General features: G+C 36.1%; 1 protein-coding gene across 1 annotated transcript in view; it reads left to right on the top strand.

Annotated features, from left to right (window-relative positions):
- Window positions 1-1351: 1351 nt before the first annotated feature.
- Window positions 1352-16402, top strand: part of LOC138819453 (protein LEG1 homolog) — a 33927-nt gene continuing 18876 nt past the window's right edge. Inside the window, exons 1-5 of the mRNA XM_070010974.1 lie at window positions 1352-1652; window positions 1926-2012; window positions 5110-5294; window positions 6496-6596; window positions 9678-9916. Coding sequence (XP_069867075.1) covers window positions 1352-1652; window positions 1926-2012; window positions 5110-5294; window positions 6496-6596; window positions 9678-9916 — 913 coding nt within the window. The remainder of the gene's footprint in view (window positions 1653-1925; window positions 2013-5109; window positions 5295-6495; window positions 6597-9677; window positions 9917-16402) is intronic.

Below are 16402 nucleotides of genomic sequence, written 5' to 3'. Positions count from 1 at the left end.
TATTTAATCTGGAGCCATGGCAGGATTAAACAGACCCCTTGACCTGCTATACAGAATTAAACAGAATGCTTGACAGGCTATGCAATGTATGGATATGGTTAGCCTAATAATTCAGATGATCAGATTCAACTACCTGTGAAAGATAAAGATGTTTCTCATATAAAATGGAGCTGTAGGTATTCTGAGATATTTCATGATTGTACAGTCTTATGGACTTCAGGCAATATCCTGCTTTACATTCCATAATACCTAAAGTAGTGTCTGATACATGGGGATCAAAACTGAGGTTTCACCATTGTTCCAAGCCACACTCCATAGGAAGAGAAGAGACTTATGAGCATGCCTTGAGATGGGGAAATCATTTGTATTTATAGCTCCCATTGTCAACATTTAGTTCTATAATGTTGGTGTAAGAGACCTTGCAAATATAGCCTTAATTATAGGAAAATATATGTACTTGGGCAATGTTTTGTGGTTGAACTCATGGCCTAGATGCTGTCCCTGAGCTTTTTCCCTCAAGGCTAGTGCTCTACTACTTTGAGCCACAGCTCCACTTCTGGATTTTGTGAGTGTGTGTGTGTGTGTGTGTGTGTGTGTGTGTGTGTGTGTGTGTGTGTGTGTGTGTGTGTGTGCTGGTTAAATGAAGTTAAAAGAATAGATATTGGGAATTTATTAGCAGTCTCTGTCCAACAAACTCATTATTTCTAAGCTACTGGTTTTGTCTATGGAACTTAGATAATTGGGTATATGTCAAGCTTCTTTCTTTAATGAACTGGTAATAACTCATAAAGTTTCTTTATTTTCTCTCTCTTTTTTGATTTTAAGGATACTCTTGTTTTTGCAACTCTACGTAGCAAATATGTTTCTTTCTTGAAACAGAAATTTGCTTTATAACAAGATCAATCATATTTTATACCATACCTTGCCAGCCTATGATTACAAATGTTAGTATTCCCATTTTCAGTTATCCAATATTTTCTATGAGATATGTTGTTTTTTTTTTAAATGAGGACAAGTATTCTAATGCCACTGATGATCTATTTTATAACCACAGTGTGGGTTGGATAATTTTTGAAAATTTTTTTGTTGACAAATCTTTCATAGAGTACAGCCTCATTTTGTATTTAGGTTTGAGCATAATTTGTGAATTCTCCACAGGGGCAAAAGTAACTTAATTGTAGTGAATGTTAACAAATGTATCAAAGTTATCAACACCTCCACCCTCTGCAAAAAAAAAAAAAAAGAAGAATGCAAAGCAGTAACAAGAGGTGGGGGTAGGAAAATATTGCTATTTCCTCCTTCATTCTCCAATAAAAGCTCAACCCAATCGCAGTTCCCCAACATTGGCAGCATGGCTTTCATTCCTTGCTTGGCATGGGTATTAGTGGGTTATCTTTCTACCTATGTAGTAGGAGCTCCTAACCTTTCAAGTTTCTATCCCCCTCTATGGGAAGAGAGTCCTGGCCAGTTCAGTGACTACAAGGTGGAGAATGGAAAATACATTATTGATCCCTGGGTTTACAATAGCAGAATGGGGATGTATAAAATTCTGCTGAGCCAGACAGCCACATATTTTGCAAAATTTGCTCCAGAAAATGAGCAAAATGTCTTATGGGGACTGCCTTTGCAATTTGGCTGGCAATTCAGATCAGGTGAGAAACCTCTTGTTTTCCTTCTCTTGATCTATGAAAAGTGGAACTCTGTATACCATACCCATGTTTTTGAAAATTGCTTTATTTTCTCATTGGAATAATTATATTTCTCTACTTTCCTTTCCTCACAAGTTCTTTTTTGTTTGTCTATTTCTAGTAGAAACTTCAGTACAAAATTAGGCATAATTATCAAGCATAAAACAACATTAGATCTGAATTATTGGCAATAGAGATACTCAACTACTACTAATTTCTGCATTCTCTGTTCTCCAGGCAGATCAGCTGATCCTACCAGAAAGACTAACTGTGGTTATGAATCAGAAGATCATCTGTGTATCTCTGCAGACAGTTGGTGGACTGGTAGGTTTACTTTGCAAGAATCTTGATTACCTTTTCCCCAACTCACAATTTTCCTATAAAAATGAATCAAATTCATAATGTATGTGGTAGACTCTGTCACATTATAAAAGATATCAACTACAGTCATTTTTAGGACACATCCAGCGTTTTACAGAAGAACTGAACCACAAAACGGAAGAAGGTTATGACTTCTGAGAGATCAGAGAGCAGAGATCTGACAGATCATCAGTGACACTTAGCAGGCAGGTCCCCAAAGTGTGGTATGGAGTCTTTTGAACTGAGGAAGCTAAGAAGTGAAAGTCAAGAAATCATTGCTTTAGTTTTTCTTGGTCAAATGGGTAAATGCATCAGATGAATAGTTTTCACCCTGTATTTTTATCATCATGTAATTTAAGGCTTCAGTCACCTAAAAAAGTGCTAAAATGCATTGGAAGGAATTTCTAATTCTTTAATTTTGTGTGTTTGGTAAAACTAATGTATATATATCTGCTTCTTAGAGATTATTTCCCAATTATGAGACACAAGATAAAGTTAATTTTCACTTTCTCAGGGAATCACATGTGATATGTATCTCCAAATGTATTTCTCTTACTACTTTACACATTCTTCTCAAAAGTTCAAGAATAAGCTTGTCACAGATCTAAAATTTAAATTTCATTTCTCTTCCCCATTAGCTTAGTAGTTCAGTATATCATCCTGCTATGCTGAGACCTATGAAAAAAATACATGGTTATAGTACACCACTGATTTCTAGAGGGCATCAGTATGAATTAGAATGCTTAATTCTGCTGTAATATAGCCTTTGAGGGAAAAACTTTTAGTTTATGTGATTGTTAGTCTCATTATTTGTTGATTTTATTATCTACTGCTAGATCTCAGGAATAGTCTGATTTGGAGACTTGGGTTAAAACAAGGGCTAAAACCAGACATTTAATATGTCTTCAAATTAAAGATACTTCTCTAAGAGAAAAAATATCCATTTGCAAAATCTACAATCATATTAGAGTACTTTAGAAAAATTAGAATTCACAATATAATCTTGGTGAGAGATATTGTATCCACCTCAATTTGATAGTTTTCTTCCTGTTTTATTTAATATATGAAAAAGTGTTACTAAGTCTGTTGAATTATTTTTCAATTTCACATTCCTTTTTTAAAAGGCTATAGAGCAAGTTATTTGTTTATTTTTTGATCAGTCATGGGGCTTGGACTCAAGGCTTGAGCAGTATACTTGACCTTCTCTTGTTCAAGGCTAGTGCTCTAACACTTTGAGCCATAGCTCCATTTGCAGTTTTCTGGTGGTTAATTTCAGATAAGAGTCTCAGGATTTTTGTTGCCCTGGTTGGCTTCCAACCATGATCCTCAGATCTCAGCCTCTGGAGTAGCTAGGATTACAGGTATGAGCCACCAGTACCTAGCTGTTCTTTTGTTTTTAATCTTATCTATTAAGTAGCTGTAGAAAGGAATTGCCATTTAACAAAACAATTTATGAGTAAAATGCATCTTGATCATCTCTCCCTTACTCCCTCCTTCCCTAACTCTTCTATATTTTGTAGAATATGCATTGAATTCTTGACTGAAGTCTCCCCTTCTTCTGTTCTTTTCCTTGACCCAACCCCACCCTACCTCATTCAGGTACCCATTTCCTGGTGTTTTATTTTACTAAAATTAGATTTTACCTTCCTAAGGAATTATACTATTTGAGTTCTTCTTTAAGTCTACTGTATTTTGATTGATACGTTTCTTGAACTGGTATATATTCATGATTATAATATTATTAACAGTAGTACATTGAATTTATATGCATGATTTATATGAATGGTCTTTAGGTTTTTCTATATAATATTTTTGAGTTTGGTCCCCAAATTTTATCTCCTGCTTCTGAAACTGTATTCGTTTTATTTTATTGTAGGGGTGGTGTACAGAAGGTTTACAGTTACATAAATAAGTTAATGAATGCATTTCTTGTTGAACACTGTTACCACTCCCTTGTTTTCTCCCACTTTTCTTACCCCCAACTTCCCTGCCCTGCAAGTTGTAAAGTTCATGTCCAACTTACTGTCTTTGAGTATCACCGTTGCATCGGTTCACCCTTTGTCCTTTGTCTCACCATTTTATTATTCCCCTTCCCTTCCTCAAATCTGATAAACATATATACAATATACAGGGTAGCAAAATAAAAAATTGGCAATAGGGGATAAAAAAAGGAAAAAAAGGAGCACAGAAGTAACTTCATGCAATACATTAAAAACAAACCAAAACAAAAAACTCTTAAACCTTGTGTTCCCATATCCTGGAGTTTATTTCCATTAGCATCATTGTATATACATAGCTATTGAGCTATTGTGATCCTCTGCTAGGGCTATCCTAGACCTATTCTAATTATTACAAATGAGGGAAACCATGGAGCCTATGCTTCTTTTGGTCTGTCTTACTTAATTAAATATAATTTTTTCCAAGTCTTTCCATTTCCTTGTGTTCATGGTGATGTCATTCTTTCTGATGGAAACATAAAATTCCATTGCATATTTATACCACATTTTCATGATCCATTAATCTACTAAGAGAGTTCTGAGTTGGTTCAATATCTTAGCTATGATAAATGATGCTACAATAAATCTAGTTGTGCTCGCAGCTTCTATGTGGCCTTGTTTGTGATCATTTGGGTGAATGCCCAGGAGTGGGACTACTGGATCATAGAGGAGCTCTATGTTTAATCTTTTGAGGAACATCCATACTGCTTTCCAGAGAAGTTGAACCAGTTCACATTCCCACCAACTGTTAATGCCCTATGGCCTCATTACAAACATGTTTTTGAAGTAGGTACCAGTGGCTTATGCCTTTAAATCTAACGTGTTATGAAGCTGAGTCCAGAGGATCTAAGTTTCAAGAGTTTAAAGACAGACTAAGTAGAAAATCTCTGAGACTCCATCCCCAAATAACAAGCCCAAACTTTAGACAGCAGGTATAGATCAAATGGTAAAAACATCAGCCAGGAATGAAAAAAAAAAGAGTTAACTGTGAGGCCCTGATCTCAATCACTGAAAACTGAACATATGGAAACCCAAATTCTCTTGATATTTGTTTGTTGTTACAGATATAAATTATTTTCTGTGTGCAATACCTTTCCTTTCTGTGGTTGATGCTGGCATTATGGGGATATCACCCGATGAAGTCACACTACTGCCACCATCCAAGGAACAGCAGAGGTTTTGTTACAACGTTTCTGGCTGTCGTTCATCCCACCCCCAGATGATGAAACAGTGGAATGCTTTTTATCAGGTTGCTTCTTTAAGTATTGCCATAGACTCTTATCATGTCAAAAGATGGTTAAGTTGCAATTTTTGTTTAAGTCTGTTTTAGTGGTAATGTAGAAAAGCATTTCCCTAATTATGAAAATGTAAATTGTTGTACTACATATATTGAGACTAAGTAGCACAGTAGTACAACGCATGTCATTGATAATTACAACTCCATCACAGTATTAATATAAAATTTACCCATTCTTCTCAATTCCAATGATGTATAGCTCCCAAACTGAGGATATTAGATTTGTTTTAAACTATAGGATAGACAAGCTAGAATGGTTAATAGTAAGTTTAGGTAAGCTGTGAGATCTTAGGAGAAATGCAATGATAGACTTGATTTTAGAGGAACCAATTTATTTCAATGAAAATAAATAATCATATATGGGAAGAACTAAACAAATGGATGGTTTTCTGACATAAATATTCAGTGAAAAGCTAGGCATGATTCATGTCTGCAATCCTAACTACTTGGGAAACAGAGATCAGGAGGATTGGGGTTCAAAACATTAGTGCAATCCCATCTCAATCAGTGAGCCAGACATGGTGACATGAAACTATGAGTCCAGCTACAGGGAGAAGCTATAGGTAAGGATTGTAGTCTGAGGTTAGCTGAAGCAAAAACATGAGACCCTCCCTGAACAATAACTAAAATTGAAAATGTGTGAAGACATGCCTCAAGTTTTAGAGTTTCTCTTTAGTTAGCAAGATATCAAGTTCAAACCTAGTACTACCAAAAAAATAAACGACAGAGCATACCTAGGTTAAATACAGGAAAGGACTAAAATCAGTGATGAAAAGATGTATTTGTCTATTTAATTTTCATTTAATTGCTGTAGAGGTAATTAAATATTCAGACAAAAATTTTCCTTCTTACTTTTATGGTAATTTTAATAATGTTTGTTGGAGAATAGGACACAAATACTTCTAGATAGTATAAACGTATGGGCCTTTTGAAAATGAAGTTCTTGTTTTCTGGATAAATGTGCTTTACTAAAATTAATTCATATATACATATACATATAGGGTAGTCTCTCTACAAAATGTTTGGCACTAAAGTCTTCTACGTATTAATTCTTAGAAACTCAAACTAATTTTATGCAGAACGTTTCTCAATTGAGAAATACTTCAATTGTCTTGAACTTTTTTCAAATCATGCTTTCTCTTCCATACTTTAGTATCTGAAGTCACCTTCCACTGACTTTGATGATATCTTGAGATACCTATGGACTGCACATACCTCCTCTGTGGAAGGATCTCTTGGCAATTTTGAAGATAAGTAAGGATAAATTTTAAATGTTAAATGACTAAAAAACTTATTATTTTTATTTTTCCTTTAGAGAGGTAGTGATTTTCAATCTTAATATTACAAACAAATCCCAGGCTGGGCACCAGTGGCTTATCCCTGTAATGTTAACTACTCAGGTGGCTGAAATCTGAGGATTTAGGTTTACAGCCAGCCCAGGAAGGAACATCCATAAGACTCTTATCTCTAATTAACCACCCCAAAAACTGGAAGTGGTAGAGTGTGAGCTTTGAGCACAAAAAGCTCAGGGACAGTGCCCCGTCCTTGAGTTCAAACCCCATGACTGATCAAGGAAAACACAACCAATTCCATCATCAGTGTTTATAGCATGATTTACAAATTGTTTTGGATGTTCTAGCTTAGAAAGTATGTGATGACAAAGGGCAAAAATCTGATAGGGAAGTATCACATTCAAAGTTAGTCATCTTCCTTAGGTTGATGTTCAGAGTTGAGATTGCTATGGCTGTAATCATTAGTCACATTTTGCCTCAGACTGAATGGATCACTTTTCCTTACTGTTTTATCCGCTTAACAGATAATCATTGTCCTATGTGCTGTCTCAGTGTTCTGTACACATAACACTATTACACTGTGTGATGTGCTACATACTGTATGTATCTCCTCTTCTGTTACTAAGCAATGCACTTTCTATGATGTGCCCAAAGGCCAGGTATGGTCCAGTGATCTGATTATACTGCTGCCCTGGGTATATTTTATGCCTCATTTTACTGGTGTTTTATCATCCATTTGCATTTCTCCAGAGTCTTTCCTGTGCATTATTTGGTAGGACCCTTCCTCTAGTAGGTTCTGAAGAGATGAATGAAAGGTAAAATTGTTTGAGGCACAGTTCTTAACTAATCTTTCTTCTACTGTCTGTGACACTAGGAATCTAGGAGGTTGTTTTCACAATTTAGAACATTAATCTCTAATTTTTGGCTCCTGTTCTGGAAGTCTTGGGATCCTATCCACATTTGAAGCTTTCCTCTGGAATCTGCTTCCTTTGGAAATTGTTCATATTTAATGGACGAACACTACAGCTGTAAGGGCCAGAATAGAATTTTTCAACTATAAAGATGCCCCTAGGGTAAACATGATTTGTTGTTTATCTAAGCAATCATTTAACTATTAACAACATGGTGCCAAATAAATTTATCTTTATTCTTGTTGGTCTCCAGAAAAGACAGTTTTATTCACCTGCTTCCAAAGTGAAAGGTGGCTTCTAATATTCTTAAGGGAGGAAACATAAGAATGGAGAACTCTTGATTCCTTCTTTCACATGGTGTCTTCTTTTCCCAAGTTTGTATGAAAATAACAGTAGACTGGATTATAGAAAATGGTGAAGAGTTGGGTCCACCATTGTATCATACTACACATTGCCAAATATCAGTTGGGTCCACCATTGTATCATACTACACATTGCCAAATATCAGTTACTTTCTTCAGAACAGGCTATGTAAAGAAGTGTTATTTCAGTAAGACACTACTGTGTGGCTTTCATGTGCTCCAATCTTAGAGAATTGAATTCTAGAACTGACTGGCTCCAGTCTACCTATTCATAAAATTTATATGAATGATTTGAAGTTGTTTTTTAAAATATATTTTCATGGTCACACAGAAATTGTTCATCTCACTAATGGCATGAACAACTCATTCAGCCAAAGTATTTGGAAAGGTCACTGACTATAGAAGTTCACATTGGGTCCTTTCTCCAATGTCTATGAAGTGATGCTGTCATTCCATTTCCTCCTGTCCTAATCCTTTGGAATGTAGCACATTCACTGTTACTGGTGCTTAGTGTTCTTTGCACAAGAACCTTAGTAACAGTCAGGTGTTCTTATCTTCATTTGAAAGACAAATGTGGTCTAAAAAAGAGTAGTGATTCACAAGTAATCTCTTGTCACCAAGGATCTAAATCTGGTGTTCTACCACCTCCAGGCAAGGAAGGAAGCTGGGAGACCCCCTCTAGCTAGTGTTCCTTGTAATTCTATAGTTTACTTGGCACTGACAAGCATAATACAAGCATTTTCTGTTTGATGGTAGTCAAAAAGACTGTGAATGAGAATATAATCTAATGATATAAGAAACTTTCAAGTATGCAGATGGTGCCATGGGAAACAGAGAAGGAGTTGCTGCTTTGTGATGAGATGACTAAGGTGCTGGGATTGGTAAGGCTTGGAGGAGGATGCTCTTAGTGAGCCAAGGAAGGTGTGTACATGTCTTATGGGGAACAAGAATTTTGCATATCTTTAAATCATTTAGCATGCTGAAATAGGTCTTGAAGACAGAGTCTGCACCTGTTACTCCTTCCAACTATAATTATTAGACATATAAATATGAGGATTTTTGAGAGAGATTTCCTCCATTTTAAAAGCTTCCAATCCCTTCCCCCCAAAGCCAAAGAAAGCTAGGTGCCAGTGGCTCACCTCTGTTATCTTAGCTATTCAGAAGAATGAGATCTGAAGATCTTGGTTTGAAACCTGCAGGAAAGTCTTTGAGATTCTTAGGTCTAACTTTATGACTAAAGAGTCAGAAGTGGATCTGTGGATCAAATGGTAGGCTGCTAGCTTTGAGAACAAAAACTTGGGCATAGCTCTCAGGCCTTAAGTTCAAGTCCCAGAAAACAAAGGAAACAAGAAAAGTTGACATTTCTTTGGTATGCTTAGTATCCTGGGGACACACACCAATGGCCCTTATTTCTATATTACCAAAGAGAGTTATTTACACTCTTACCATTCTTACAAGTCAACCATCAAAATGCTTTCTAGTATAATGTGTCTTAGAGAGGTATATAAAATGGTATCAATGTGGCATGATCCTTTTCAGGTTTAAAAACCTATTAGCCATCTCCAAAACTTTTGAAGGTATCATAGACGAATGTCATTCTACTTTAAGACCTATTTCTCAATGAAGTATGGATTTTGTTTTCTTTTTTTTATTGCTGTTGAATATCAGTATTTGTTTTTATTTTATTTGCATTTTGTTTTCTTAACAGAAGACAATCTTGAATGAAATGAGGTTGAAATGAAGTGAGTATGTTTTCCATTTGTGTTGCAGACTTGTTTACTATTCCAAACCAGAAGCAGATTTTGGGAAAAGTTGGTGTGTTTTCGTGAATTATTTAGTTGCATCCTTGTATCCCCCTACCTTGATCAGAACATATAACTTCGAGAAAGGCCTGCCATCACGAGTTCTTCTTAAGACTTACATAGCCCCATTCATCAAGGACTTCAATCCTATCCAAAATGTATTGCTGCTCTCACTGAATGGTCTTAGGAAACTGGATGAATCAACAGGTAAGAATTTAAAAATACTTTAAAATTCAAGATTTGAAGTAATGTAATTAAATCAGAGGTATAGACATCAAAACAGATCCCAAATATATATATATATATATATGTATATATATATATATATATCACCTATGAGTATCATTTCAAGTTCTTTAGCAGTAATTAGTCTTTGTATATGGTAGGGCATTTATATAGTTTGGCTTTCCCATTCATGGTCTGTCTTTTCATCTCAAATCTTGGAACACAGTTTTTTTCACACACACACACACACACACACACACACACACACACACACACACACATCTTCCTTTTGCTCATGAGAACCTAAGAAAACCTCCTACTTTGCTCTTAAGCATTTTAGAAAGAAAATAATGTTTTAAAATCTGACATAATTAAAGTACAGTTCTATGAACTTGACTATTCTCTGTTCCTTTGAGCCAAGAATATTAATTGAGGATTAAATCCTTTGTTTCATATTCCAATGCTCAGCTACCCAGAAAACTGACAAGAAGTATGTATTAATTATATGCATGAAGATTCCTGTGTCGTTCCTCTATTCTATAGGTGAACTGGAACTGAGCCAAGCTAAGCACATATTTATACTATGATTACTTTGAAAAGAAAAAACCCTCATGTTATAGATATAAATAAAATACATTAAATATAAATACATTATACACATGTATTTTTGAAAATCTTAGCATTATGTATTGAAAACATTGGAATACATTAGGGTATTGTTGCAATTGGAGTTGCTTGGTAGCTTCATGGCTGTAGTTCAGCACTGTGAGTCAGCAAGGAGCTTTCCTACTACACACAATGACTACTCCCGGTGTCTCCTGCTCTGTCAGTGGAAATTCAATTTAGAGCATTACACCAGAAAATGAGTTGACTCTCATTTTCTAAAAAGTAGATGTGTAGTATTTTATCATTATCAGTATGGAATTAGTATGCTTTTCTGGTATAATTCTATGAATTTACTACTTAAAGTCATGACAAAAATGCCATGAAATTGATAGGTCAGCTAGAGCCAAAGGATATTGTGAACAATGAAACAACATAATAACATGCTTATTTTCTTTGTATAATTGATGATTTTGCAACTAATCATCAGAATAGAAATGAGACAGGATTGATCAATCTTTATTGGGGAGTTCATATGTACCAATTTTACATGTCTCCTAGATTCAGAATTGTTGACTGGTTGGGAAACTTTAATGAAGACCAAGACTGCAAGGAAGCTAGTGCTGCTGTTAATGGAAACATTTTTTGAAATAGCTTCTTAAAAACTTTAAAAAATGAATTGGGGGTTGGGAAGATGGCTCAGTGGTAGAGGGCTTGTCGTGCATGCATGAGGCTCTGGGTTCGATTCCTCAGCACTATATAAGCAAAAAAAATGCCGGAAGTGGTGCTGTGGCTCAAGTGGTAGAGCGCTAGCCTTGAGCTGAAGAGCTGAGGGACAGCACCCAGGCCCAGAGTTTAGGCCCCATGAGAAGATTCTCCCCCCGCAGAAAAAATGAATGGGTTAAACATGAGCAATGTTAACTGCAGAAAATAGAGATTTCACAAAGTAATGAGCACAATCATGTACTCTTATGGTTTCTGCTGTTTTCCCCAGATTTGCATTTTTTTAAAAAAGAATTTGTCTATCCCTATTGAAATGATCAGTATGATTATGTTGCTTAAGCAGTCATTCTTTTTTTAAATTAATATTTCATTTTTAAGATTTGAAGAGATTTTTCAATGTTACCAGACAATCACTAATTAAAATACTGAAATTGAAGTGTGGAACTTTTCCTTTTACATATTCATTAGCATGAATTAATTGTACAGGGAAACCTCATGTTGACATATATTCCTTCAATGTGACTTGAACAAATTCACCTCTCCATCACCGTTCCTCATCCCAACTCCTCACCCTTCCCAGACAAATTTCTAAAGGCTTCATTGTCCCAAACTCAAGCATATATGTAAAGTATGTTGACCAACGTTGACATCCTCATTGTTTGTCCTTCCATTAGTAACTGAAGTGCCCAGGTTTCAGATATCCGCTCACAGACCACCAGAGACCATGATCAATGCAAACAGCAAAGAGTTGTTGATTGCAAGCTCCAGCTTGGTCCTCCGCGCACTTGGTGACGCTAAGAGGCACCGAGATCAAAATTAGCACAGCTTTTATATTATTAAGCAAGTTCACAAGTTCAGGGGGGTTCCACACAAGTAAGCAAGTTCACCAGTTCAGGGGTCTTCCCTGACTGCACTTCCCCTTTTTCTGATGGAACACTTAGGCAACTGCTCGGCTCCTTAAGGGTGCGCAGGGTTGGTGGCAACCTGTGGTTTTTTGAGAACAGTTCCTCTTTTGAGGTTATTCTGAGGGCAGCACAGCTACAGGTTGGTGGGGTTAATCTTAAATGCAGTTACTTGAGCTCTTCTTCATTCCCTCCTCTTCTAGGACATCAGGGACCAATCATAGTCCCCTAATTGGCACAGTCTTTTATATTTACAGTTTGGTATTGGGATCTCAGAACTAATAGATGGTCTGTGCTGATCTCTGTTTTTTAGAGTAACCTAATCCTAGACAGGACCTGTTTTCACATTCATTATTTTTAGAGAATGATTCTCATTTAAAAAGGTTTTATCTTGCTGTTTTACACATGTATATACAGTGGTGTGTGTGTGTGTGTGTGTGTGTGTGTGTGTGTGTGTGTGTGTGTGTGTGTGTGTGTGTGTGTCTTTGCCTGTTCTGGGGCTTGAATTCGGGGGCTGGGTGCTGTCCCTAAGCTTCTTTAGCTCATGCTAGTGCTCTACCACTTCAGCCACAGCTCCACTTTTGGCTTGTGTCTTTTTTCAACTGGAGATAAGAATCTCATGGTCTTTACTACCCCGGAGAGATTGGAAGCTTGATCTCACCTGCTGCGTAGCTAGGATTACAGACTTGAGCCACTGGTGCTTGCCTCATGGATAGTGTTTTAATCAGATTTAACTCCTTATTTGCTTTCTTCATCTCCATTACCCATGTTTTTGAGGAGCTTTTAGTGTATTCTAAAGTATAACCAATACATGTATCTAATAAAACTGCCACAAAAGTGCATATAAGAACTTCTGGTAGAGAAACTTACTAGAGATGCATTCAGATAGAAAAAGCCACATGGAATAATATAACTCAAACTGAACTTGAAAGCTCTTAAAGCACTGGAAGAGCCCAAGAGCAGATGAATGACACTTGATTATTGAATGCTATATAGCTGTATATGTATAGAACAGTATTTACAAACAATAATTTGAAGTTCTTAATTTCTTCATATATTTTCAAACATTTTTTATGTATTAGTTGTGCTTTTTTTCTTTTCTGGCATTAGGGCTTGAAATTGGGTTTCAGCTCAGCTTTTTTGCTCATGGTTGGCATTTTACCACTTGAGCCATATTTCTAGTTCCAGCCTTTTCTGGTTAATTGGTGCTATGAGTCTCAAGAATTTATCTGCCTGAGTTGCTAGGATTATAGGCATGGATCATCAGTACTTGTCAAAAAACTGCATTGTTATCATATACCAAAGTACTTAGAATACAAGAAGGAGTAGCTGATGAAAGAACCGTAGTATGCAAGGTCTAGGCCTAGGATATATTCCTAACCAAATATGTGATTTGTGGGATTTTTGCTTTTGTTGTTTGGGGCTTTTGTTTCTGGTCTTGGGGCTTGAACTCAGAGCCTGGGTGCTATCACTGAGTTTTTATGCTGAAGGCTAGCATTCTACCACTTGAGCCACAACTCAATTTTCAGCTTTTTAAAAAAAAATTTAATTTTATTTTATTTGTGAACATACTGTACCGAGGGGTTACAATTACATGGGCAGGATAATGCGTACATTTCTTACCAAGCATTGCAGCCTCCTCCTTTGGTTTACCCTTCACATCCCTTCCTAGCCTCCCCCCTCCCCCCCATTCTCAATCCTTCTCCTTACCCCCCTTACCCCCCCCCCCCCACCAACGTTGTAAAACTAGTTTTGGACATGACAACTTGTACTTCTCATTGGTGCAACAGGTCCTCCTTTATCCTTAAACAACTGGGTTTTCCCCATCTCCTCCACAAGTTATACTGACATCAAATATAGTGAAAGCACGGGTTATACTGTGGAGGAGGGACATACAAAACAACAAAGAGATAATCTTATAAATGCGTTAGAAACACATGCATGAAAGAAAAAAAACATTAAAATACATATCTAAGGGTTCATTTTCCTGACCTCACATTATCTGACCTTTTCTGCTTGACTCATACATATACTAGATATTGCAAATAAGGGAAACCATGGGACCTATGTTTCTTTGGGCCTGGCTTACTTCACTTAATATAATTTTTTCCAAGTCTTTCCATTTCCTAACAAATGGGGCAATGTCATTCTTTCTGATGGAGGCATAGAATTCCATTGTGTATATATACCACATTTTCTTGATCCATTCATCTACTGAGGGGCATCTGGGTTGGTTCCATATCTTAGCTATGGTAAATAATGCTGCAATAAACATTGTTGTGCTGGTAGCTTTAGTGTGGTCTTGTTTGTAAACATTTGTCAGCTTTTTTGATTCTTAATTGAAGACAGAAATCTCATGGACATTCCTGCCCAAGCTGGCTTTGAAACTTGATCCTTAGAGGCAGCCTCCTGTTTAGCTAGGATTATAGGAGTGAGCAACTACTGGCGCCAGGCTTGCAGCAAATTGGTGACTGGCTGAACCTCATTTCTCTAGAAAGTACACTGAATGTCTTAGGTTAATGTTTCCTGTCTTAAAGTGTGAGACACTCACTCATTTCTGCATTGCTTCCCCCCTTTTTTTAATAACTTGATATCTTAAACCATTGACTGTTAGGAGATGAAATAAATTAAGCTAGTACCTGTCAATTCAGATTGCTAATGAATTAAGTACTATCTTGTATATACATATTTTTTTAAAATTTATTGTAAAGGTGATGTACAGAGGAGTTGCAGTTACATTCCAACAGATGATGGAACTTATTGTAAGAAAATAATAAGCCAAGGTACAGTACAATGGACAATTCTGTTGGCTGGAAAGGCATGTCAGGACATATGATTTAATACCCACAAATATGCCACTGTGGCAACTGAATGAACTAGACACACAAAAAGCACTCTATTTAAGCTTACCTATTTGTATAGAGCTTAAACAGATGCCAAATTTTAAGTATTTTGAAACCAATTGCATTTAAGATTTTATGTTTCTTTAAGGGATAAAATATTGAAACCATGCATATATAAGGAGTAACTTTTGGTACTAGAAATTAGTATGAAATAAGTTATTTTGCTACTTGGAGGCTGAGATCTGAGGATCGCTGTTCAAATCCAGCCCAGGCAGAACAGTCCATGAGACTCTTATCTCCAATAAACCACTAGAAAACTAGTAGTGGTGCTGTGGCTCAAGTGGTAGAGTGTTGCCTTGAACGGAAGAGTGCAGGGACAGTGCCCAAGCCAGAGTTCAAGCCTCATGATTGACAAAAAAATATTGTATAATAAATTGAAATCAAGCCACTTTTATAATATGGATATACTCTGGGAAAATTAAAACCATGGGCATCAATTGTTTTTAATGCCTCCAATGTGGCAGCTATTTTTATCACAATCAGCTGAAGTCATCGCTCAAGTGGTAGAGTGCCTACCTTTAAGCACAAAGCCTTGAATTCCTACTTCAGTACTTCTCTCCCAAACTTGGTCGTTATATGAATGTATGGAATTATCACTTTCTTTCTCCCTCACTGGTCCCACTGATATATCCAAGATAGACCCTCTCTCACTTTCATTACTACCATCATGATCATCATAATCATCATCATCATGATCATGATCATCATCAGCATCCTCATTTGCATCCATACTCCAACAAATGAGTGAGAATACATTTTTCTTTAAAAGGTTATAATTTTCTAATTAAAAACTAATGTCTAATATCTCAGGTAAGCTCATTTCTACAAAGTGGTCCCAAAGGTCAAAAGGAGCATTGTCAGATTTTTATGTAGTAATTTACTTACTAATCACTACAAAAATGTTTTTTTGTGATTACTTTTCCAGCTTATTATTTGTAAGTCTAAGATGGTATAATTTCCTCTGAAAATTTTTGCATTTCCTTCCTCAATATAGGTTGTATACATCTAATGTTGCTCTTTCTGAAGTACCTTGTTGGGATCCTGAAAGAAAAATCTTGTTGCTGTTACACTAATGATCATTTATAATCTATTTTAAACTATTTTTATCTTTTTTCTGACTTTAGGGGTAATGCTATTAAGGTTTATATGCATTGTTGATAGTCCTTACAATTGATTTTAGAGCCATACTAAGTAATACTCAATTTCAATTTGTTTTTAATAAATATGGAATGTGCTTTAAATGTGCAGAATACTTATTTTGATTTTGTCAATTTAGAACATTAGGGCAATTGTCAGAACTTCCTTTCAATAACAATATATGTGAAGAAGTTATAATT

This window comes from Dipodomys merriami, unplaced genomic scaffold (assembly GCF_024711535.1).
Source record: "Dipodomys merriami isolate MVZ:Mamm:240054 unplaced genomic scaffold, mDipMer1.0.p SCAF_8, whole genome shotgun sequence".
Classification (NCBI taxonomy): Eukaryota; Metazoa; Chordata; class Mammalia; order Rodentia; family Heteromyidae; genus Dipodomys; species Dipodomys merriami.
This window is presented reverse-complemented; position numbering and strand designations above follow the sequence as displayed.